The 26733-nt window shown below is 40.8% G+C and overlaps 1 protein-coding gene across 2 annotated transcripts; it reads left to right on the top strand.

Moving 5' to 3' along the window:
• asap3 (ArfGAP with SH3 domain, ankyrin repeat and PH domain 3) lies at window positions 1–25143 on the top strand. Of its 2 annotated transcripts, none has more exons than XM_039786133.1 (26): window positions 1–393; window positions 4929–5001; window positions 9364–9509; window positions 10875–10949; window positions 12067–12116; window positions 12646–12769; window positions 13799–13884; window positions 14250–14325; window positions 15291–15377; window positions 15601–15710; window positions 16477–16546; window positions 16658–16745; window positions 17039–17087; window positions 17852–18018; window positions 18212–18345; window positions 18500–18591; window positions 18694–18874; window positions 19846–19931; window positions 20074–20189; window positions 20269–20336; window positions 21300–21407; window positions 21604–21811; window positions 22320–22611; window positions 22968–23181; window positions 23343–23470; window positions 23786–25143. In XM_039786133.1, exons 1-26 carry the CDS (start codon window positions 268–270, stop codon window positions 23796–23798), a joined length of 2967 nt encoding a protein of 988 aa, XP_039642067.1. In that variant the 5' UTR covers window positions 1–267; the 3' UTR covers window positions 23799–25143. The 2 variants fall into 2 exon arrangements, with proteins under 2 accessions (XP_039642067.1, XP_039642066.1); XM_039786132.1 differs by having other exon boundaries at window positions 2–393; window positions 23343–23474.
• The last annotated feature ends 1590 nt before the right edge of the window (window positions 25144–26733 follow it).

Below are 26733 nucleotides of genomic sequence, written 5' to 3' on the forward strand. Positions count from 1 at the left end.
TAGCGCGCTGGCGCACCTCCACGCACACACATTCGTAGAGTGGAGCCTAAACTCAGTCAGGACAGAGGTCCGCTTTTAGACAACTTTCCAACTTTAAGAAGCTTTAAGGGACCAGCACTCTGAGGAATACAGTTTCTTTGCAGTTGCCTTTTTGCACACAATGGAGGAGTGAACTATTTACTTTTCTTCAAATGGGAATAAAATGCGCGCGTGAAACTTTGGCTAACTTTTCTCCTCAGTGATTGTCAGACCCGTTTCGCTCGAAACATGCCGGAGCGAATAAGCATTTCGGACTTCGTGGTCCTGACAAACGAGGATTTGTCTTCGCCGGGGACTTCAAGTTTTCAGTCCAAAATGAGCGACTGTCGGACCACAGTTTCAACCGTGGAGGAGGTGAGAGAGGAGGAGGGGAGGCGGTGCAGCGAGAAATGCACCTTTGTCTGTTGTTTACCTGTTCAAATCGGTCCATATAGTATAGCCTAGCTCTCGCTGAAGAAGGTCTTTACACTCACCTGTAGACCAGCTAGCTTACTTTTCTTAGGTGACACCTTTAGGGTTTTTACAGCACTGTGAAAACGGACCATTATGTCGTTAAACCGTTTCTTTGAAGTTGTTCAACGTTGTTTCCAGGCGAGCACAGATATAAACATGAAGACTTTGCCCCAGGTTTTGACAAAACAGTAATTTCATTCCAAAAGCTGTAGCCTAATAGCTACCTAATGCTAAAGGGATACATTTACAGAGGGGCAGGTGCAATGTGTTTGTGTGAGCACAAACTAGCATATTTCTGACATACATATCTAGTGTGCTGATTTGGGTTTGACCCGGCTTGACCTGGTGCTCTCCTAACCTCTGGCCCTGTTAGGCTATGGGACTAAGATTCTGGTGTTTTTACACAATTTCTTTATAAAATTGTAGATCCAAAATTGGTAAATGGCTTATCTGGCACTGCTTGTCAAGTTCTGTGTGACCAGTGGTACGTACTGTCTTCAGAAAAGGCTGGATTTTAGCACATGCAGACTGGCCTGGTTCAGTGGACAAGTGAAGGTTACATGAGGTAATGAAGCATACAGAGAGTTTACTTGGCCTTGTCTTCTGCCTCAAGGCAGTCAGACTGAGATGGAACATAAACAGAACACACACAGCAGACATACAGAAACAAGTGTGACCCCTTTGACAGAATAAGGCATTGCTTTTTTCTGTGAGTGTAAACGTGCACGCACGTTTGTCTATGCTTGCAAGCATGTCTGTGAAGGCCAGTATGTGCATTTTGTCTGTTTGAAGTGGTACTTTGGCTCAAGGCCTATTTGAGGGGTGTTTTTTTTAATTTTTTTTTTTTTTTATTTTTTTTCCCAAACCCCCCCCCCAAAAAAAAAAAAAAAAAAAAAGCCCCTGTGGAATTCTGCCACAAAACAAATAATCCAAGTGTGCACACAAGTCGATTCTTCCTTGTCTGTCTTCCTTGTGACATAAGCTTATGGTTAACTGTTCTACTGTAACCCAAGATGGCTTTCAGCTAGAGCTCACTCACACTAGTTTGAATCACAAATTGAAAACTGAGGATATTTTTTCTAAAATTAGATACACACCATGTGGGGGAAGATTATATAGTTTCCTATGCAATGGTTGTTTGGCAGCAGTAATCCAGTCTACAGTGCAGATATCCTGAGATTTTACTGATTCTATATAATTGAATCCAGTTGATGCATGACTCAAAAAATGCAGTCTTAAAAATCTGTGAGATATTAAAGTTCTTCATTAAGACTTTCCTGTCTAGAAACTGACTGCTGAGCAGAGATGGGGACAGCAGAGTCCAGGGTTTATAAAGAGTTTTACACAGCTGTCTGATCTATTTATCTTGGGATAATAGCCTTATGTATGGCCATGACATACTGGAAAATACATAGCTGGAATAGCTGCTCTGGGGAGGGACATGTTGGAATCCTACACTTGTGCACACAGACAGACAGACAGATGCACACGCAGATGTAAATGCAACAGACTCTTTATAGATAGATCTATGGTTATTATGTTTAGTCTGTTCAGCAGGGACAAGCTTGATTAATGGCTAGGGGTAATGTGTGGGCATGTGTGTGGTTTACGGCGGCAGGCAGGGAGACAGAGACACCATTTACCCCTACAAAAACTTAGCTGCTTGTTTTCTTATTACTCCTGATTAGAGGCCACGATAAAGGGAGAAAGACATGGATAAGGAATGGTTTCATTGCTTTAGCTGTAAGCTATAATTGGCTTTTATGTTATTTCCATAAAGGTTTTTTTAGGAACAGATCTAAAGTTTTCTCTTATGTTAAATACTATCTAATTTAACATTAAATACTATTTAAAAATGAAATACTATGGTTTTCCTGCAAGTGTGTCATCATGCTAGTTAATGCTAGCCTAGAAATCTAGACACACCCTAGCGGCAGCCAGGGTCAGTCTAGCGACTCTATGTTGGCTTGCGAGCTGGAAAAACCAAACTCTAGTCGGGCCAATCACATCGTGTATAGAGTCGGTGGGCGGGCTTAACATATTGACGGCAGAGTTGCGACAGTTCCGCGTGAATTCCCCATTGACATATATAAAAGTCCCTGCTACTTGAAAACAAAGAAGATCGCTGCTGCTGCTGGCGAACAGCGGTCTTTCGAATCGGCTTTGGCCACGATTCTGGAAGACTTGTAGGAACAAAGAACAGCACTGAAGTCATTCTTAAAAAAGGTAGATGTAGGGCTGTGCAATTAATCAAAATTTAATCGTGATTATGATTTTGGCTCCCAATGATCACAAAAACAGAATAATCGAGAAAAACAATTATTTAGCTCATTAAGTTTTGCAAGTAAACTCTTATTTTCTTGTGTTCTGAATGACCAAATAAAGTTTCAATAGGAAAAGTATTAAGGCAAATTTCACAGGTGTGTTTTTTTTTTTGCTGTTGATTTATTTAACTTTTTCCACTGTTTTTCTAAGTTCAATAATTGCAACATCTTTCCAGAACTCAACGAGTAATCGTGTTAAATTATCGTGATTTCAATATTGACTGAAATAATAGTGATTATATTTTTTTCCATAATCCAGCAGCCCTAGGAAGATGTGTTCAGAGTTTTGCCGACCGGATATGGCAGAAGTTTAATCTGTCAACTAGCGTTGCTCTGGTTGGTTGTAGCGCTATCCTATTGCGTGCAGAGGCAATTTGAAAGACAACCGTTTATCCCGCCCCTCGGATTGAGCCCTGCCAATGGTGAGTTCCCAGACCCAACATCTTGATGTGGGTCTGGCTTGTCAGGCTAAGTTAATGCGGTAAATAAGGATTAGATGTCAGGTAGTCATACACTGCTGGCAGCAGTCACGCACACACCCTAACAGCAGGTGAATACAACCTTGCATACTGGCACAGAAAGGCTCTGTATTAAAAGACACTGTCGTTTTGTCAACATCAGTACACTTACGGGTGGAGCTCATTACCCTCTCCAGAAGGGATGTGTGTGTTGTTGTTTGTCAGTTTGTCTGTCTGTCTTGACTGACAGGTGGGTTGTCTGTCGGTTGGTGTGTCTGTGTGCCCCGATTTATTTTACAAACACAGAGTGCATTGTTAACCTGCACCAGCTTGTTTCCACGTTTTATCCCCTGTCTGCCAACCAATTTACCAAGCATAAGGAAACTGCAATAGCAGCATCAGTGAGCAACTCCCATCTCCAGTCTCCACTAAATCACTTTCTCATTGTCTGCATGGTCGCATTACAGAACACCCATGCCACCTTTTTAATTAGTAAACTAATACGTAGGGAGTGAACTTGACTGGGAAGTACTGAGGCATATAAACAACACCATCTAACAAGGCAGAGTCTCTGTTAAGTCTGGACTACTGGTTCATTATCGCTATTTCTAGTGGCACGTAGGTGAAGTGCCGCATGTCTAGCTCAGTAAAACATGTGGCCTGTATGAGGAGAATTAACAGGATGTAGTTTCAAACCTTTTTGGTTTGTAGGAGATAGTTGTCCAATTACAATGAAGCCAAGTGACTTTGTCTACATCATGTGTTGTGTTTCAGTGTGAGAAAGTGTTGCTTCAACCTTAAAAAATTTAAATATATGCACTGACCTCATTCAGGGTCTTACATGACGCAAGACAGACGATTGTTTTGCTGGCAAGTGCTGACTCACCTGTCTGCCTTAGTCATACACCGTGAGAAAATTAAGCATAACTAATCGCACACACACATACGTACTGTAGACAAGTCAAACATCGGCATAATTGAGTAGTAATTCTTGCATTCATGAAAGATTTTAACACATAATCTGAACGTTGGGCAGAGGTAAGGCTTGAAAGTAGATGGGTTCGATGATAGGAGTGTGAAACTACAGAAATTAGTCAATCATATGAGATTTTCCTGTGCAGCTTTTAATGATGTAGTTATCCCTTGATATCTCTGGGTGTATTATTAGGCCATTTCAGGCAATGTTGCAAATCAATGAGCCAGACTACTGTATGGCAACATTGGATTTACAGGATCTTTGCATCAATGTGTATCTTGCTTAAAAAAAAAAAAGTATGTTAATCAGATTAGCCCAAAACTAGTCTTGCATTGCCAGACTGATCTCCACAGCACTGTGTCAGCGATGGAGTGTGGTCTGGCTACACCGCCTATCTTTTCTGGGACAGGGGAAAAGGCATCTGGCTTTTTGTATTTCTTCAAATCAATCACAACCATCCTGGGAGATGCTAAGCACAGATAGCGGAGATAGCGAGAGGAGAGAGACAGGGGAGCGACGTCAGCTCTGCTTTATCCCAGCAATGTACATCTGTTGAGCCAGGCTAGCCAAAACTCACAATTTATTAATTGGATGAAGGCATTTTAAAGTGTAAACGTCTTTATTTTATTCATGATATTTTATTTTCACACCTATCTTTGTCTCATTGTTTTATTGCAGTCTCTGGAGATGGACCTCTCAGCTCTACAGAGGATGAAGAAGATGATCAAAGCTATACACACTTCTGGACTCTGTAAGTATCGATGGGTCACCTAATATGAGTCTCGCTTTGCCAGTGTGGAGGAGGGTCTGGCTAGTCCAATTAGCATTCCGGGATGGGAGAAAAACATGCTCTGGTTAATTGGCATTTCTTTAAACCAATCTCAATCGTCTTGGGTGGTGCTAAGCTCTGCACAGAGCCGCTGCAAAATAGCCTTGGGAAGGAACTTGTTTTGGTGGAACGTTTACATTCAAAAGTTGTTTTAGTCGTGCGTGAGAAAACTCAGATTGGACAGATAGTCTAGCTAGCTGTCTCAATTTACCCTGCAAAGATCTGAGGAGCAGTTAACCATAGTCCTCATAAATCGACCGGAGTTTAAAATTCCAACACAAAGAAAGCAGAAGGAAACGGACATCGGTGAAAATACATGCATCCGGCAGAATTTCCTGCGGCACTGGATCAATCCTGGAAGTGGAACGTCGAGGATATAGACTACCTAATATAGTCCCATTCACACACTGCATTACTAGTTTAAGAAAACAATCTCAATTCAAATCTCAATTACTAGTTTTTTCCAGAACTTTTAACTGTTTACTTAATCGGGGGATGGCCTTTGCTCAGCTGGCTCAGTAGCTGTTAGGATTTAATCTACAGCACATTAAGGACTCACTCCTTATACATGTTGGCTTAAAGTCAAAGTTTATTCTTGACCTTGGAAATGGTAGTTTGACAAAACAATTTCAACTCAAGGTCTACTTACTAGCTTTTCCAGAGCGTTTGACCACTTACAAAATCCATGAAGAAGGGTGTCTGTCCCTACAAATGATGCATGAAGTCAAATTGGCATCTAGTTTTTAAATAAAGGTCAGCCTTTATTATAGCAGGATGAGCTGTTCAGTGCATAGAAGAGCCTCCACATAATGAATTGTACAAGCCTTAATATGACATCATGAAGCTCATGTGGGCAGTGGTGTTTATGAGTAAGGCTCCTTGTTATGGGACTGGAGTGTGTGGGATGTTGAGTGATTGTGTTTATAGCCATACAGTGTGTATGGTTTTGTCATGTATGTGTCTTCGTTTAAGCAAATGGTATGTGCGGTTTTGGCAACCACAAGGTGCTACACAGTGACCTAACCAGGGCTCCAAACTAACTTTTTGCCTTGGTTGCACTGGTGCGCCTAACTTTTTTTATTTAGGTGCGCCAGCACAAAATTTAGGTGCACCCAAATTTTTCCTTGCGTCGCCATTAAGGCCACAATTTCAAGGTCACCTTTTTTATCACACTCCATATATATATATATATATATATATATATATATATATATATATATATATATATATATATATATATATATATATATATATATATATATATATATTTTTTATGTCAATTATTTTAAACAAGAATAAGGAGTTGGTACATTTTTTTTATTTGAAGCACATTATACTGTACTCAAAGTCTTATAGCGGGTCCCCCCTTGCTGTCAAATGCCCCTCAGATGGCCAACTCCTATAATTTGGCCTTCTTCCCCTTTGGCCTTGGCTAAACCAGCTTGCCACACTCCCTAGCATCAAAATCCTCCAAGCTGGTCCCCTCCACACTGATTCTTATCAGATCTTCCACTAGTCCAGGACTAAAAATCATATCTGTGTATTTTTCGGCTGAATGGCGATACACAATATATATCGCTCTATCTCTAATTTATATTTTTTTACAAAGTAGGCAAAATGTTTTAAGTCAAAGCCACTTTTCACAAGCTCTTTTATCAAAACAGATGTGATTGAAATAAAATGCAAAGACAGGGTTTCCTTCCCAATTTGAAAATATACAGCTGCAACACATGTAAATTATCTGAAATAAATATATTTATTTCAGATAATTTACATCTATATAGCCTGGGATATATTTAAAAAATATATATCGCTGAGAAAGCTCCTTCACTTGTTTTCAATAACACCAGATAGCCCAGTAGCTCATATAGGGAGAGAGGTTGAGGGAGTACGATGGACTGAAGCTACTCACAGAGTGACGGCTGACTCATTATGAACGGGTCCAGCACGGGTCGAATGCGGGTCAGCGGTGTTACACGCGTCTTGTGTAGGCTATGAAATGTCTGTATCGTCACTGCACTGCATTTTTATGAACTCTGATAATGTGGCCATGGGTCACATTTCTCGCCCAGGTCCAGCAGGCTCCGTCTCACACACTATTACTCAACAAACTGAAGTTACCGTAGTTCCATTCACTAACTTCTTCTGTGTTTTTCGCCGTGGTGGCCGCAATAAGAGTTAGGCTACCAGCGGAAACACTGGTACCAATACAGGTTTCCCTCTCATACTTAACCATATATAGCTGTATTAATAACAATTAAAACTGTAGACAAAGGTCAGCATTTGGACTGGCGGAGCCGTGTCTCTCCATGAGCCGCTTTCCGATGTTGAAGGTGAGCCGGCCCGTGTGTGAGTGAATGGGGGCAGGGCTGCGCGAAGGAGAGATCCAAACACAGGCACGGCTTTACAGAAGGAACGGGTCATGTACCGCAACATATAAACGACATTGCTTCGTTCGTGGAGAGGCAGCGGATGCGACGACGTTAGATGCACTGGTGCGACCTAGGAAAAATCTTAGTCGCACCCTTACAAATTTGGGGCGCATTCTCGAGCCCTGCTAACAGATCCATTGGGTCACTTAGTAAATGTTTTTTGAGTGTGTATGTGTCACTACAGTACGACACCATAACTTGCACTGGATCTATCAGAAGCGAATCATGCAAGATGTGAGTGTTCCCTCAAAAATGCACGGGAGAAACAGAGGAAGTGCGCAACATATCCTGAAGTTTTTTTTCTGTGCTCGCTTACAAGCCTGTTTCCCATTTCAAGGCTTTAACTCCTAGTTTTTAGTAAACTGATTCAGAGAGCCAGCTGCCCAGTATTAGGCAACCAGATACTGTTGGCAGCAATATTGTGGCTGCAGAGAAGTGCTCCATGATTATTCACCATACGTTTTCACTCTACTTATTTATTTCTTCTTCTGTTTCTAAGTAGAATCATATGGGTTAGTTCCAGTAATATGACCATGGGAGGCCCCCCTCTTCTGTCATTATGTTGTTGAACCCCTTAATCAGTCCTGATGTTAATCAACAGTCTGATAAACCACGTATATACAAATAAATCATACGCCCTCTCCTCCCCCATGCTAGTGTGATGGTCTGTTACTGTGTAACGCATTCAAACACACACACACACACACACACACGCACACACGCACACACACACACACACACATGGTGAGATGTTCTCTTCTTTCGATCTGTATTCCCATAAACTGCTAAGTACCACCTTTCTGCCAAGATGCTGTGGCCTGCGAGTCTGTGTGTGTTCTGGCAGAGGAGTAAAAGAGTTGAGTTGCTCCGCTGGTATCTGGTAGTTAAAGGTTAGCTGTAAAATCATCCTCTCAGCTCCTCTGTGACTCAGCGGTTTGTTGTTTGATAGATGCATGTATGTTGTTTGTTATAATGCTTTTTTTTTAATGACGGCTCAGTTCTCCTGCTCCCCCTCGATTTTGTCTCATCCATCCCGCAGTGTGTCTGCATACTTTCCTTAAATTCAAAATTTTACTGTCATACAAATTGTTTTACTTTTGCTTTTCATCCAATGAGTACAACTGTGTCTGTCTCCCAGATACAGTCAGTTTACAATTTTATATTTGTCTTGAGGTGGAAACTGGAGCAGAAGACATTAACTTACTTTACTACTTCTGCTTATTTCTGCCTTTGTGAGTTTAGTCTTCTTTGGACATGGCAGATGTCTAGACCATATGTTCCTTAACTACTTCCTTAAATAGTTAATCCACAACTATAAATCAATTACAACATTTTTGTCTTAATGTTGGGGTTTCCCAAAGTCAGCTAAGAAGTCAGGTCAATCAGGTGGCCATATTTGTTGATTGAAAAAGATTATTTACATGGGGCTTGAATTGTAACTTTTGTTTATTTGATATCCACATCTAAGTCTTACTTTAAAATAGCTGTAGGGTAAAACCTCATTTAGTAAAATGTAAACCAATGTGTTGCCAGTCGGAGCTCAGATTCTTTTGCATCAGCCTTTTTCCACATGAATTCAACAGACCGAGAGCCCACTAAGGTCATGTCCCTTGGGAAAGTGACCTATAAGCGCCAGAGAAAAGTTAGTCTCTATATGTTTGCCTGTCACCTACTCCAGGACGGATGGAAACCCTTACTAATTTATCCCACATGCTTGTCTTGTTAAAAAAATTCACTGCAACAGGGCAAGTCAATCGGCCTTCTTAACATTTTCCTGACATGTAAATCAAGTCTGAGTCACCTTTAATTGTCTATGTCGATACTGACTTTGTATGCGTGTGTTGTTTTTCAGCCCATGTGGACAACAAGGAGCAGTATGTTGAGGTGCTGGAGAACCTGGGGAATAGCCACCTGACCCAGGACAACAGCGAAGTCTCCACAGGCTTCCTTAACCTGGCTGTGTTCACCAGAGAGGTCACAGCCCTCTTCAAAAATCTGGTGAGGAAAAGGGGGAGGGAAAGGAGAGGCTTCCTCAAATTATCTGTCTTTACTAGAAAGTTCAAACCACACACACACAGCTGTGTGTGACGGAGGATGGATGGAAATAAAGACAACACTAAAACAGGAAAGTGAAGCTGCTCCATTACATGGCTCTAAAATACTCAAATGATGGTATAATCTGAAAGTTTTGATAAGGAGTAAAGTAAATTAGCTAAATTAAGTTTGTTTATTCGAAACAGCAGCAGGTGAAAGATCTCCAGATCACTCCCATATGATGTTGGGTGTATGTAACTGTTAATTATGGCAGAGTAAAAAGTGTCTGTGCACCCACATATATGCATGAATGCACGAAGGAAAGAGGTTTTTAACAGCTGCATGCTTGCACCTCTTTACTCCAAAATCTGGGGTCATCCGGAACCCTCCCACTGATAGTTTCTATGGCGATGATAATTCATCCCAGACCTCCATGTGTGAGTCAACACACACCGTCTCACATTCTCCCTCCAATGTGTCAATCAAGGCCTCACAGGGGAGACTGGGTCTTACAGAGGAAGTGGGTCCAAAAGACTAATGGGAGTATGATTCAGGGGGCCGTACTGCAAAATCAACCTGAGTGTGTCACTTAATGCCATGTGTGTTTAAGTGCTTATCACAATGTCCCAGTGTTCATACAGGCATGCATGCATTGATCCATGTCATCTGTCATCTACATGTGTTGACACTTTGGGAGTATTTCCCTGTGTCACAACTCAATGTATTATCTATTAGTTACCTCAGCTTTTGGATGCAAACCAAAACAATCTTACCAGTCTCCAGGCCGCTGTGTCAATGTATGAAGGCCAACTCTGCAGTCAGCTCACGGAAATGGTTGGACATTATTTATGTCAAGAGCTGAGTGCAGCTAATCCACCAGGATCCATGGAAAGGCTGCTGTCTGACAACATATGTTGTTACTGTATGTAGATATACTGCATGCCTAAGTGAAAAAATGATGTATTTCTATCGGGGGCTTTGTGGTAATAATGTATTACTCTAAAGCTCAGCCTGTTGAGTTTATGCTAGTTGTTTTGCCATTCATTCTCCCCAGATCCAAGATGAACAGTAATAAAAGTCATGCTCCCCCTTGCGTCATGCTCCCCCTTGGATCACAAAATGGTGTAGATTATTGGCCAGTGTTGTCTTTTTATGAATCACTAGTTCAAAATGACTGAATCACCATGTTTTTGAGTTATCCACACTCTTTCCCAGAAATGGGGATCCATGGGGAGATAATAGTGTGTAGAATGGTGTGTGCATGTGAATGTTTGCTCATTCTGCAACTGAACAGCACCAAGTAACTTGTTTGTTTTTTACATGTTTCAGGTGCAAAACCTCAACAACATCATGGCGTTTCCTTTGGAAAATGTGCTGAAGTCAGAACTCCGGGACAGCAGACTAGTGAGTCCACATTTTATGACAAATTCATTAAATACCAATATACCTGCTGGCTAAACTGGTATACACATGATGATCACTTGTTTTAGGAGAGAGACAACACCTGCCTAAAAGGTAGAATTCACCCTACCTTTTTTTATTTATTTATTTTTACAATATACAATATATAATATTGCCCAGTTCTGTTCTGTTCTATTTTACAGTTCATCTTCAATTTGTGAACTTGAACAGCAGAGATAGTCTGTAGTGATGCTGTGACCTAGAGAGATATCCTATAGTCTGATCAATAAATCAGGGCTGCGCGAAACTGAAAAAGCAAAATGCTTTTTTGATATTGATGATGTGACAATAATTTGGAGATTATTATAGGCGCTCTCACCGATTTACACACACATACCTTTTGAGAAACACTTCTAAGTAATATTGATGTCATAGCCAATCAGCAATTTTTTCCATTCACTCAGAAACAGCCGGATATAAAGCAATGTGCATCAACTATCTGTAGACCGTAGGATGAGAGGAGATACCACTGGAGTTGAATCCCAGAATTATGACAAAAAACAATATCTTGTATTTTATTAAAATTATATCAATGTATGCATTGCTAGGTGTATTTCCTCTTTAAGCAGGTAATTATGTCGGTCTGTGTCGTAGATGCAGCTGAGCCTACTAAAATATTGAAAAGATGAAGCTCTTTGTGCAGATTAATGAGTAAGACCAAGTTATGTTCCAATACTGAACCGATCTGTCTTGCTCAGAATTTGTCCTTTTGATTCGCCTTGCCGACAGACTAGTGAGTAATGTCAGGCTAATGCTTCTGTAAGCTACTGTCACTGCCCAGTCAGCTGATTCGACAGCTGAACATTGCTTCACTGTTACTGGGAAGGAAGGCTACTGAAAAACACTACTGAAATCCTGTTCAGCCAGATAGCTTACTAGTTAGCTTAATGTGAGTAATCATGTCTCTGTGCATGAACTGTCTGGCTCTACCCAGATCTACGCAGATAATAACCAGTACTGTCAAGACTACTTCACCTGACTGTATGTGGACTACTAACAATGCCATTTAAACACTTTTCTTAATCTACTCTTTTCTTCTCTCCTCTTCTCTTCTCTTCAGGAGCTCAAGAAACAGATGGAGAAGAGTTGGAAGGAGTATGACATAAAAATGTAATGAACCATACACTTGCACTTGCTTTGTTACCTCAAAGTCACATGGCTGTATATTGTGTGATTATAGTCCAAATCTTCATATTTAAGCCTAATTGCTTCTTGATAGAAAAGAAGCCGGAGACAGATGTTTAATGCCTAAGGAGAATCATGTTGCACATTCACAGTTCTTGCTTGTCTTTTACTGGGTCATAGATGTTTATGTAACAGCAGAGGTTAATATGATAATAGTTCATTACCCATGGCCTTTCTCCATTCCATTGCTGTTAAATAAAACGGAGCCATTGCACTTTGCAGCCAGGATTTGATCTCATTCTGACTGTGGACAGTGGTTTAAAGTGTTTTATAATGTTGTAACAAGAGTTCACACCAGGGGGGCCGCACTTCAAATGCTCAAAAAGTTAATCACAACAGAAATAGAGTTGATTGGACAAATTTAAGAATTGTGAAGGACATTGTGCACATAAAGGATTAAGGATATCAATCTTTCTTTTGCTATTTTTTTCTTATCCTTCCCTCCCCCCATCAGAGGGAAGCTAGAGAAGGAGAGGAAGGAGAAGACCAGGCAGCTGGGTATGATCAGGACAGAGGGATCAGACGGAGGGGAGGACATGGAGAGAGAAAGAAGGACCTTTCAGCTGCAAATGTGTGAGGTGAGGGATTAGTGCCAGTCAAAATACCAGACCCAGACACCTTTCACCTACCTGAGGTTGTGATTTATTTCACATGGGTGGTCTGCTTTGTGGATTCCATATTCCATCCATGACCAACTGGATGGCCAGGGTCGATCCCTTTTTGTATCTTTCTATTAATTCCTATGATGGAAGAAATGTGTTTTGAGAAAGTCAAACGTGAGCTTAATTGGTTGCTTCTTGCAGAGTTGCAGTAGAGCTTGGTCGTACACATTAGAAAGTGCAGTTCAAAGGCAGATGAAAATGTTTCATGACCCACACCTGAAATTCTTGTGAAATACACTGGCAGTGCTATTACATACAGGTTGTGTAGTCTCAGCTTAGTTTGTTAGTGCACATGTAGCTGGAGAAAACCCTGAAAAAACAAAACATCTAATCCTGACTGAGACCAGCTGTTAAGACAAAGCGGAGAGGCAGGGAAAATGGAACTTCTACTTGTTGCAAACTGTTCCACCCCTCCGTCTCTCTCTGTCTGTCAGAAAAAACACACAAGCTCACACGAGTATACACAGGACAGAAACACTTCACTGAGCCTGTCTGTGCTTCAGCTACAAAAAGAGACTGATGGATTCAGACTTGGGTTTTATGGAGCAAAGAGAATGTAGTCATTCCTTCCACAAAGAGGATATGTGCAGGATGGAAATTATTTACAAGAAAGCCTGCACTATGTGTATGTGTTATTAAATTTTTTTTTGAATGATGACTTTTTCCATTTTCAGTCTACAGGGTTCACTGTGTGAGAATGTTGAAATAAGGTGATGACCTTTGGAACAATATGAGGCTGTGTCCTACAAAGCGAGGAGCCACACAATACAAACATGCTCAAAACAGGATATTAAAGATGTGTAGTCAAGGATGAGCGGGTACTGAAATATGGTAGCTTTATTTGATGCCTCATTTTCATATTCAGGCTTCATCTTTTAGTGCATTCATCTGACCATTCCATGGAGAGCTGCCATTTCTGTTTTTAATATTCTGTGTTTATTTCAGTATCTTTTGAAGATCCAGGAGCTGAAGGTGCGTCAGGGCCCTGATCTTCTCCAGAGTCTCATCAAATATTTCCAGGCCCAGCTCAGGTCGGTCTTAGCCAACATCACCTTTACTATGTTTTGCCTTGTTGCCATTTTGTTCTAGATGTGAAAAAGAACAAGACATATTTTCTTTACTTTTTCCTGGACTAAAAACCTCATGGATTTGATTTCTACCTCAGGGTTTCAGCTACAGATTTTGTTTAATAGTTGAGGTTTTTTTGGTTTTCATTTTCCTTTTACAAGCTATAATTACGGTTATTAACCCTTTACCTATTTTAATCATACCAAGGGTTTTATGTAGGAACGGAGTTGCTTATACAGCTTTCATGTGATGTTTTGGTTGGTGTGAACTAGGATGTTTGGACTGAAGTACCACCATGACTCAGCATTAGTTCTTTTTCTGTTCTCAGTTTCTTTCAGGATGGGCTGAAAGCTGCAGAGAATCTTGCTCCCTTCATTGAGAAGCTTGCTGCTTCTGTTCACACGGTAAATACACAGAAGCTGTCTACCTGCATTATATCAGCCAGTGTTTATAAGGGTAAATGTTAGTCATCTAATGTCTTTACTAACTGCTGTTGTCCTAACTCCTTACTAACTCAAACTGATGTTATCACAAAAAACATGCACATACATACTATTGATGTTATCGTACCCCCAATCCACATTCACTTGTCAGCCATTGCTCACAATAGGTAAAACTGTGAGCAAGAAGGAACTTACAGTAAATCTCTGACTGTAAATCACATTGTGTTTTAGTGACGCCTATAGCACTTTTTCTCTGTTACTCTTCACAGCAGCCAAAACCTCAGTCGCTCCCCCCTCCTCTGAAATTTCCCTGCAGCTGAACCCACAGGCAGAGACTTATTGGACTATATTCCCAGAAATACTTCCCCCTATTTCAAAAGATGAAACTGAAAGCATCCCTTATTTTCCTTCCTTCCTGGTGCACACCTATTTCTCCAACCACTCCAACTGGTTTCCAGTCAATTTTCTGGATAGAGCCCTGGAAACAGACTGTTTACTGTGATACTAGGATCGTTAGAGGTTTTTCTGGTTCTTCATGGGCAAAACAGTCTGCTCAGACATGCCAGACCTCAGCCTCAAGAAGAAAATTAAGAAAAAGATGAATCTATGTTATGGCTCCCAGGAAAAAATGCTGGAATATTTCAGTTAAACTTACTTATTTTGCATGCAAGACTGGTCACTCTGCTGCTTTTAATACAAAATGCACAACCTCCTAGGACGACACACCCCAGTACTGAGCTCTGTTCTGCATTATTAAGGCCATTACACAAAGCTCTGATGTGTTGTCATCCCACACCCAGTGCTTGGAAAAAATAAAAAAAACATTGCATATGATCAAATGAACATGGAGAACAAAAAAACATGTTCTTCACATCTTCACATTTTTTTTATTGCTGCAATTGACTTTTATGGTGTGTGTGTTTTAGGTGCGTCTGGATCAGGACGAGGAGGTAAAACAACTAACTCAGTTGAGGGATTCTCTTAGATTACTTCTGCAAGTGGAGGGGAGAGAGGTATGCTTATTTATAATGCATCGTTATACGTACTTTGAGTTGGCACACTTCTATTAATGATTAGTATGTAAATAAAATGGGTGCTCTAAAAAGTCCAGCGGCAGATGGCTTTAGTTGCTAGTTAATGCTGTCAGATTACTTTGTCTTGCCACAATTGTTTTACATTTTCAGAGCTTGCTTGAAGCCTTTGAAGTAAAGTCCTAAATATCTGTTTGTATTCCAGGAGTACCTGAACAGGAAGAACTCTGGCAACGGGTATAGCATCCACCAACCACAGGGCAACAAGAAGTATGGGACAGAGAAATCTGGCTTCCTGCTCAAGAAGAGTGATGGGTGTGTAAAAGTATTAATTACAGTGTCCAAATGTCAGGTCGTAAGCAGTTATAATACAAGTATTGTATTAGAATTGAAAACACATGGAATATTAGAATATAAGATGGGAACATGTGTTTTAGCTCATTAAAAAAAGTTTTTTTTTCCTTCATAACTTTCGGATTTACTTTCATGTTCATATTTTAACAAATGATACAATTTTCAAAGTAATAAGCGCTGCTGTCGAGGGCAGTAGCGATCAGAGCTGGGTGAAGAGTAAGCAAGTAAGGCATGGAGAGAGAAGGAGGGAAACTTTCTTTACCCCACCTGGTCTTCATTATTGTGTGATGAAGATTCAAGCAGGGGCCCCTCTTGTGGAACTTATTGGCAGACTGGCTAACTTAACGGATCCAGTCTTTGTGTCACACACACACACACACACGCACACGCACGCACGCACACACACATCTAGATTACAGTGTGATAAGAAGAGGGGATGTGGTTCAGTAGGGTGAATGGGAGATGGTGCAGAAACCTTCCTCAGGCCACTGACACAAAACAGAACATGTTCTCATTTTTAACTGAGTCAATCAAGATAATGAAAACAAGATTGAAGCACTCTGAACAGGAGTAAGCTGGGCCAGCAGTGTGTAGTTCACCATGTCTCGATTCAAGGATCCATGTTTTTATCATTTAATGCACTTAACAGAAATCATCCAGGTTGATGTTTTTATGTCAGTAGTTTGTGTATAAAATCTGTATATTATTTGGGCATTTCATCCTGCAGGATCAGGAAGGTTTGGCAGAAGAGGAAATGTGGAGTGAAATTTGGCTGCCTGACCATTTCCCACAGTACGGTGAGGACACATGGACTGCTACCAAGCATTTAGATTCAGTTCAAAGTGTCATCTGAAATCTGTCCAAATTCTCCAATACATGCTGACATTAGCATCCGTTTGTGTCTTCAGATCAATCGACCGCCAGCCAAGTTGAACCTACTAACCTGTCAGGTGCGACCCAACCCAGAGGACAGGAAGACCTTTGACCTGGTCACTCGTAGGTTCATTACTAGCTTTTGACCTTTAACACTTTATTCTCCACATATCTTCATTAAAGACTTTAAAGAGTCATGTGTTGTGCAGCTGTGTGAGTTTTGCCTGTTTGGTCCCTACATTAAATTGGGATCAGACATATTTTACTTTGGGTGAGTGCCAAAGATTCATTATGATTAATGTGAACTGTTGTGACGTGACAAAGGGGTGTGTGTTTATTTTTTTTAAAGCCATTTCTGTTTATTCATTTATTTTCTGTACTGACAATGTCTAACCACCATTTCTTCTTCTTCATAGATAATCGGACATACCATTTCCAGGCAGAAGACGAGCAGGAATGTATGATGTAAGTGTTGATGCTACTGTAGTAGTCACTTCCTTACCTCTCGTATTTTCTCTTTGTGTAAGCAAGTTGTTACAGGTCCTTCCCCTTTATTTGAGCTTAGGTCTGTGTGGGAAATAAACACTCAGAATGAAGAGAAGTGTACTTAAGATGATAAAATAAAAAGATAAAGATTGTGTTTTAAAATGGTCTATATAGTCTGATTATTTATGCAGTGAAGAACAAACAGGGATGACAATAGCCAAACATGGAGAGAAACTAAATGATGCAGAAAGAAAATGCTGTCCTCTAGGAGTCCCTTGGTCCAGCTGGTTTTGGGTGGGACTTCTCTTTCCAGCCACAGAAAGCAAGCAAGGGAACTTTTGCGATGTGGGGATTGAGGGAAGTGCATGTGTTTTTTTATTTATTTTTATTTTTTTGTCCTTTACCCTTCCCTTGTGTGTGGGCCTCCAGTCAGATTTTTGTATGTGATGTGCTGTGTGAGTTTAGGGACGGAGGGAGATGGAAATGGTTTGAAAGGAAAAGTACCAGAGCTTCAGAAATGAAAGCCATGAGGTTCTGAGAGTCTGGGTGGTAGAGAACTCATTAAACGGAAAATGTGAGAGTGATAATGGCTTATCACTAGACAACTGAGCAAAACAAAATGAACACATGGTGGACTAATTTTGATCTTGTTGGAAAAAGACTGAAACGATCAATCCTTTGCTTTCTTTTGGTACCACAAACTCTGTGGCTGTTTTCTGTATGTCTGTGCACCTGTACTTTAGTTGGGTGTCAGTGCTGCAGAACAGTAAGGAGGAGGCCCTCAACACAGCGTTGGTAGGAGACCAGCTCCACCTCCAGGACAGCGGGCTCCAGGACCTCTCCCGAGCCATCATCGCCGAGCTTCGACACATGCCTGGCAACGAGGCCTGCGCTGACTGTGGAGCACCAGGTCAGCCAGTCATTGTTGTTGATGATCATTGCAGAAATAAATGTGGAAATACATCAGATTAAATGAAAATATTTTTTAACCAGTTTAATTTATTTTATGAGTATGACATAATTCATAAACATTGATCAGTTCAAGCTGTCTTTTTACAATGTTATTGAGTTTCTAACAGTCCGTTGACTTCTTCTGCTCACAGATCCAACATGGCTATCGACCAATTTGGGCATCCTGACCTGTATAGAGTGCTCTGGCATCCACAGAGAGCTGGGTGTCCACTACTCCAGGATTCAGTCACTCACTCTGGACCTACTGAGCACCTCTGAGCTTTTGGTACTAAATACACACATGGAAAAACCCGATTCACAAAAAATCAGACACAGTACAGATGGATTTTGTATTGTCAAGTTTTCCCAATTAGAAATTATGATACCATCTGCCTTTTATTGAAATGCTTTTATGTCTCATCTTTTTTGTGTCACTTCAGTTGGCTGTCAGTATTGGCAACACCAGATTCAATGACATCATGGAGGCAGGCCTTCCAAATGACTCTGTCAAACCATTTCCAAAAAGTGACATGTGAGTCCCTGACAATTTGATTGTTCAAAAGGAATAAACAACAATTAGGTGATTTATATTTATTATATTTTTTTCATTAATATGTGTTTACTTAACAACCAGGAATGCCAGAAAGGAGTACATTGTGTCAAAGTACGCTGAGCGTCGGTATGTCCTGCGAAGAGAAGAAGCAGACCCTGGCCGGCCGTATGACGCTGTGAGGAGTCGTGACCTCAATTCTCTCCTACAGCTCTACGCTGAGGGAGCGGACCTTTCCAAGCCGCTCATGCTGCCTGATGGACAGGTGAGAATGATTTACAGCTAAGTGGATTTTCACACCAGCATTTCTTCCTGAAATGTGTCCTGTTAGAGTAAGAATGCATATAATAAATCCATATCATCTTCTGACAAATTTAAACTCCCACAGATATCATGCATTTAGGATGAATGACAGCTGCATTCCGACAAGGCCACCCTCCTGGCTTTTCTACAGCTACACATATATTTGTGCAATGTTTAAAAAAGTTACTAACACGTTCCTGTCACTTTAGAACTGTGACTGAAATGGCTAAGCATAGAATAGAAAACATTGCCACAGCATACAGTATGTAGGAGGTGTGTGGATAGTTACAGTATGTGTTAATTCTCCTTGTGTGCATTCGGAGGCCCTCCCATCTCTTCTGGCCTCTAATTTAATCTTTCCCCTCTTTTGCTCTCTTCACCCACTCATCTTGTTTTCCCTGCCTCTGCTGTCTCTCCTCAACGCCTTGTCTTCTTGTCTTTAATCACGTTCTACATTCTGTCATACACTTCCTGCTCAGCATAAGCAGTCTGTGTAACACTGCTGACTTCACCGTGTAATGTGTGTGTGTGTGTGTGTATGTGTGTGTTTGTTTGTGTTGGTTGGCCCTCGTTTATTATTTCAGCTTTTAGGTCAGAGCTCATGTCTCTTGAGAACAAGTGAGACAAGCTCATTGAATTACGCAGGCACTTCTATGTCTTTCTTCTGCCCCTCCTATTACACTTTTCATAAACAGATCGTGCTTAAAGCTGTAGGAATGTTTTCACTTTATAACACACAAACAAATAGTTTCCCAGTCAGCCTCTGACATTAGCTTCTCTGGTATTCCAGTTGCAAAGCTTTAGACTTGATTGTCAGAAACTTAATGCAGCCACTTGAGGTACTGACTGACAGTGAACTTGGCGAAAACGTTTTGTAATCTCTTTTAAGGGTCAACAATTTGTCCTCATTTGTGTTTTTTCTTCCTGTTTAAGGGGATCAAAGAGACCGCTCTCCATCTTGCTGTGCGTCTGGAGGAGAGATGCTCTCTGGCGCTGGTGGATTTCCTCTGCCAGAACAGGTCAGACACTGACAAGTAGTCATGTATGATTCGTATCTCCTTTGCTTGAAGAGGATTAAGCTCTTGATCAGTATTGTTTGACCTGCTTACTAAGTTGGTAACATTTAACACCATCTGCCTATACTGTATGTTCACTTTACAGCAACTGTCTGGAGAAGAAAACAGCAGAAGGAAACACAGCTCTTCACTACAGTGTCCTGCACCACAAGCCAGAGTCTCTCAAATTACTGCTCAAAGCAAAAGCAGCCCTACACACAGGTACATTTACTCTATTTACTTTTTCACCCAGTGCAATCAATAAATACTTTAACCATTTCTTCCTTTAAATCTCCTATAGTGAACTCTGTAGGAGAGACGGCCCTTGATATTGCACGGAGGCTGCAGCATGCGCAGTGTGTGGAGCTGGTGAGACCCCACTTTCTCTCTTCTTTAAGTTTTAATTCATAAATTCAAAGAACACACACAGTCAGGAGGTAAATTTAACCGAGGTATCAAATTGCAACATTAAAATGCCTACCAGATAGCCACCTCCAGAAACAAAACAAGACAATTTCCACAGCTGGAAATACTACCTTGAAATAACTCCCTGTGCAGCAAAGCTCTGCTAAGGACTCGCTCCCAGGACAAGGAATCTTATCCTCATCAGGTCCCAGTGTGTATCCTTTATAAATGGGTTTTGTTTTCTTACCGGCCATCTGCCCTGCTGAATCAGACCTGCCTTGTGTAATGTCCTGTTTTATTGTACACAACCTTTTTTTACAGGCTTATTGTGTGGAGATTGAAAAAGGTTACACAAATAAGCAGCTTTATAATTCACCATATTTACTTATTGGCTCAATTCATTTAATTTTTCATTGAGATGGTCTTTTTTTAAATCTGGAATATGAGGTGTGGGCTGGCCCTGGACTTAGGAGACTTTTCTTTCACTGATTTCATTTAACCCGCTTTGCTCTTTCCTAATTGTTTTCCTTTTTTCCCGCTGAACCCAGAGTCATACAGATATGACCGATCATTGCCAGTCAGGAGGAAGTTTTATGTTAATCGATTTTCCCAGAATTGCATAAGAATGGGATATAGTGTGTTGTCATCGTTTAAAATGCTACTTTTTTTGTAACTCTCAAAATACCGAACAGCTGATACAGATGCATTAAATATTTGTACTTAACTGTACCTAAACCCACAACACTGACTCAAGAACAAACAAGAAGCAGAACTACTTCAGCAAAGCAGTAGAAATATAGTTGGCTTCTTAGAGCCAAGTACACATTTACTGCATCCTAGCTGATTCCTAATAATGTGTATTACAGGATATCTGGTAATGTGTGGATGACCGTATTCTGAGTGTTTGCGCTCCCGTATGTGTTTTAGTTGGAGCTGGCCCAGAGTGGGAAGTTCAACTCTCAGATCCACGTGGAGTTCATGTGGGAGACACAGTCTCAGGAGTTTTATGACAGCGAGGATGACCTGGATGAGAGGGTAAACAACGCATACACAGCCAATCTCATTACTGACTTTGTCTTTGTGCCAAAAAAGCCTTTTACAATGTTTGGAGAAGGACATTATAGGGGTTTTCCCACTACAATCTCCTCTACTAACGATAAAGAGAAATTAAACAAAGAAAGTTGAGGATGAACTAGAAATGAACCTTGTGCTCCTTTCCACTTTCTTCCAGGTGAGCCCATTACCCAAAACTCGCTCTCCTCAGTCCTTAAATGGAGGTGGTGGAATTTCCTCTGCCCGCTGGAGTATGGGTAATGCTGGAAGCAGGCCTTGTCAGACCTATGAGAATCTAGACTTTCTATACAGAAATCCTCCAGCCAACAGCGCCCCCTCTGGAGCATCAATGCCGCCACCACTACCAGCTAAATCCATCCAGAGAGGTGAGCTGCTGTTGTGTATATGGCTTATCTGCATGCCCTTACAATTTCAGTTCAATTTTATTTATAGTGTCAAATCACAACAGGAGTTATCTCAGGACACTTTACTAGGTCTAGACCACACTTTATAATTTACAAAGACCCAACAATTCCCCCCCAAGAGCAAGCATTTGGTGCTTACCATTCCTATTTTAAATTTGTTTTACTGAAGGTATTATACTTTGTTTACAATAACATGCACTTCTACCCAAACTGTCAAAATAAATAATGGTTTGTTTAACCTGTTTCTATGATTGCATCAGTTAAAATGTTCCATTATAATCTTGTTTATATGAAAGATAACCTGTTTCTTGAGCCAGTGCATGGTGCCAGTTCAAATAACACATTAAAGTTTAATTTTAGGTCACTTGTTTTTGAGTGAATGAATAACCTAATGAAGTTAGTTTGTATAAATGTGCATTTTACAGTGGTGCTCTTGTTCTAATTTCTGACGTTTTCTTTTCCTCCACAGGTCGCTCGGACCCACAGATTTCGGTCACAACACAGGATGGCAACTCCCTTCCGCGACGCTGCTCTAACCCACCCTCCCACTCCTCCAGTCCCCAGACACAGGCGAGACATAGGCCTCCTTCACCCAACACAGAAAACCAAGGCCAAGGTGCGAGACCACCTAGGTCTCCCCATGGACAGGGAGCTCTGCCCAGGGGACAGAGGCAGACCTTGGAGGGCCAACCTACTGCTAGTTCTGGCTCTCAAAGCAGTATCTCGCCAACATCCTCTCAGAGTCACATAGTGCCTGTCAGGTGAGACAGCACTGCTATACATTCAGAATCAGAAAAGGGTTTATTGCAACAATAAGTTACACTTATGTGGAATTTGCTTTGGTGAATGGTGCATAAACAAACAAACATATTAAATAAACAATAAATACAGAAACAAATGTATACATACAAAATAGCTGTTGCATGATAGTGTCAGGTTTAAAAAGAGCCAATGGAGAAATTCAGTTCAAGTTAATGCCATGTCTAAAAACAAATATCACTATTTCCAAAAAACTTTTTAACATTACACAGATGAAAAGGACTAGCCAGTTGTCCCCAGTTAAGACAGAAGCCTTGCTCAATCACTGTTATGTCATGTGACTTGTCGTACCCTTTAGTTCAGAGAAGACCACATCGTATCGCCGGACCAGCAGTGGAGCAGGCAGCCAGGGGAAGTGTGGCGTGTTGTCTCCAAGCTGTGTGGGCAGCCAGGAGGAGCTGTACTGCAGCCTAGTGGGGAATAGTCTGGGCCTTGCCCCAGCTCCTGCTGCAGCACCACTGCCATCCTCACCTGCTGTGAGCTGTGTCCCACGACCCCGCAGGAATGCTATGGTATTAATCACATACAAATTGTTTAAGTCCTCCATGTCACAATCTTCAATTCCACAGGTCTTTTTTTTCATTGGAGAATCAGAAAAAAAGCCTGTGAGATTTCACAGTCAATATAAATTTGCTGGTGGCACACTGGAAAATATATTGCATGTCTCCTGCAGGTTTCTGGCAGCAGGCCACATCAGAAGCGTGTCAAGGCTTTAGTGGACTGCAGAGCAGTCAGTTCTGAGCAGCTTGCCTTTTTCAAAGATGAGATTATTGTGGTCACGGCCACTAATGACGCCCACTGGTGGGTAAGTGCAACTACAAGTTCTTCATTTTATTATGGTGCCTTTGTTCACTTCTCCTTTGGGTAGCGATGTTGAAGAGCAAGTGAAATATATAACATGAACTTTTCTTATGTGCTCACTTCCGAGCTATAACTGCACTGCAACTTTACAGTATATTTTGTATTTTCATGTCCACCTCACACGTGTATATTTACAGTAAACATACTTCCATGTATTTAAGTTACTGTTTATAAGTATTGTATATTGTTGATACTTATTGTATATTGTTAAGTTTCTGTAACAGTGAAAAACTCTATTTATATCCTGACTAACAGGTTGGTCACATAGAGGGGGAACCATCCAGGAGTGGGTCCTTTCCTGTCAACTATGTACACAAACTAACAGACTGAAGGGACAGCATAACCGAAGAACTGAACCAGTATAGGACGCTTATTGGAAACGTACATCATCACACAGTGGATTTTATCTACAGGAGAGGACAGTGTTTTTCTCCTGGATCTAACTCAAACTAGAGGCTTTGTACAAACTGAGAATATTTCCACATGACAATATACTAGCCTAAATATACCCGTGGATAAAAAAGGTACTGTTTTAGGGATTTATTACTTTTAACATTTACTCATTCTGGAAACCAACAGGGGAACTGATGGTTTATTTAGCCCCATAAAACCTCTTAAACCAAGGACAATGTTTTCCTCCCTGTTGGTCTATTCTTGGTTTTTTTAACTGCAGTTGTCTAAAACCATCAATCACTATTAATAGGTATGAATGCATTAGTGGTTGTGGTAGAAACTGCTCTAACTATTAATGACACATTATATTGCAGATGTTTAAGTTGTCTATACTGATCTAGGATTTGGAACCAGAGACAGAACCTGACCTTCAGTGCAAAACCCTTTTAAGGCACTTTAAACTCATTGAGAATAAATCTTCTGAAGAGTTGGCAGAGCTGTAAATGTAAATAGTTGAAGGGCTGTAAATACCTAGCCAGCTGATTTATATAGGGATGTAGCTGCTTTTTGTTCTGAACGAAAACTGTTTAGTCTTTTAAATCACAGTATACTAAGAGTTGGACTTAAGGTTCAAACCTGCCCAATGTGTGTTGCATCCTGCCCTGGGACTCTAACAGTGGCTTGTGCCTGCCAGTCTGTCTCCAACAAATGGCAGGCGTCAGGCAGAGATCTGAAACTTTAGCTCAGCCTGGGCAAAGCTTTCTGGCTGCGAGGAGAGTGGAGGATCCAGTTTCTTCTGGCTCCAGGCATATGTCTCTGGAGAACCTGGGATAACGACAGTGTGTTATAAAAAAAAAAGAAAAGACTCTCTGTTCTACCAGGAAATGGCACTTAAAAAGAGCTTGTTAGTAACAGCACCCCACTGCAGTAATTTGTTCAGTGAACACACACACTGTGGACACGTGTACATCACACAAGATATACACAAGCACACTTGCACTTACTGTACACACAGAGTAGCTTTCAAGATTTAGGAACCTTAGAACGGAGAGTTTTGAGAGGTGGAACTGTTCCACTTTTGTAAAAGTAACAAATACACAAATGTAACACATTTCACAGATATTGTACACAATTTGTTGTACATACTTGTCTAGCTGATGTACAGTGTATATATAACCTGTTTTCTCATTTGTTCTGCATTATAAAGAAATGTATCATTACAGAAAGTGTTACTTCATGTTAGTCATTTGATGTCCTCTGATTTAATGTCATGTCCTCTGTTCTGTTTCATTTGTAGTCTAAACGGCTGTCAGAGCAAGAAAATAGAAGAGAATAGACACGGTTGCATAATCATTTTTAAGAGAGGATCCTGTCTCAGCAAATTAAAAAACAAACCCTGACAGTGATGAGAAAAGGCTGGCAGGAAGCAGGTGTTCACTTCCTTTAAATCATTGATGAGTTAAATCGGTTTCCTTGTCGCTGTTTGTGCCGCTATTGTCTTGCTACAGTGTTAATTATGCAAACATATCACGAGACAGGCATGTTATCAAATAATTGTAAATCAGTGGTGACTGCATTAGAGTACAACTGTAAGTAGGAACTCTGAAATGTAAACTAGTAGATTAAAGGTCCCATGGCATGAAAATGTCACTATTTTTAACATTAATATGCCATCCCCCAGCCTGCCTATGGTCCCCCAGTGGATAGAAATGGCGATAGGTGTAAACCGAGCCCAGGGTATCCTGCTCTGCCTTTGAGAAAATGAAAGCTCAGATGGGCCAATCTGGAATGCTCCTTATGAGGTCATAAGGAGCAAGGTTACCTCCCCTTTCTCTGCTTTGCCCACCCAGAGAATTTGGCCCACCAATATGACACCGAGAGAGAGAGAGAGAGACATCATGGCTTTCAAACTACAGCTACAGACACAGACACAGAAATGGCACATACTAAGGAAAGCTCATTGTGGGACTGGCTCTAGTGGCTGTAATTCTGCACCAAGGCTGAATTTCGGGAAAGAGACTTCAGATACAGTATTAGGGGACCACTAAGGCCTATATAAAAGCATCCAAAAATTAGCATGTCATGGGACCTTTAACACATTAGTCAGCATATTTTTAAGTACACACAAAACCTGTTTAATAAATTGCCATACAGTCTTTTATAAGTGAATCAGGTGACATTTTTATGCATCTGGTGTGAGTAAAGTGGACAAAAGCTTGAAGCCAGAGCACTGCTACCAAAGGTACCGAGTCCTTAATGCTCAACACAAGCACACATTGTTTAAATTATTCAGTGAGTGAGGGCAGATAAAACCTACCTCCTAGTAATGTGTATAAATGTGCATTAAACTTATTTTGACAGGGGTTCAGTGGCCAGGATTATGTTGTGCACACTTCTAGAACTGGATGAAAACTATTTTTTATTTCATTGCTATTGTCCATTGAAATATCTTCCCATGATAGTCCTTCCTCATGCTCACAAACTGCAATTTTTAAAGAAACACTGTTACATAAATTTGGTCTGCAGTAAAAGTATAATCATATTATCTGTGTGCAGTTTGATTGCATAAATGTGTGAGCAACAAAAAATGCACCAAAAAAGAATGCATTACTCAGTGAAACAACCCTGGGTAAATAACAAATTACACATTTGAAAATGAATAAAACTGAACAAACGCAACCTGTGTATATACATTTTGACAGTTGCTTTTTCTGTTCTTCCTGCCTCGCAGCATTTTTCCTCCTACCCTTAACGCCTCCCTAAAGCTAAATCTCTCCCTTCATCTTTCTTGGCAGTGTTTCCTGCAGCTC

This window comes from Perca fluviatilis, chromosome 20 (assembly GCF_010015445.1).
Source record: "Perca fluviatilis chromosome 20, GENO_Pfluv_1.0, whole genome shotgun sequence".
Taxonomy (NCBI): Eukaryota; Metazoa; Chordata; class Actinopteri; order Perciformes; family Percidae; genus Perca; species Perca fluviatilis.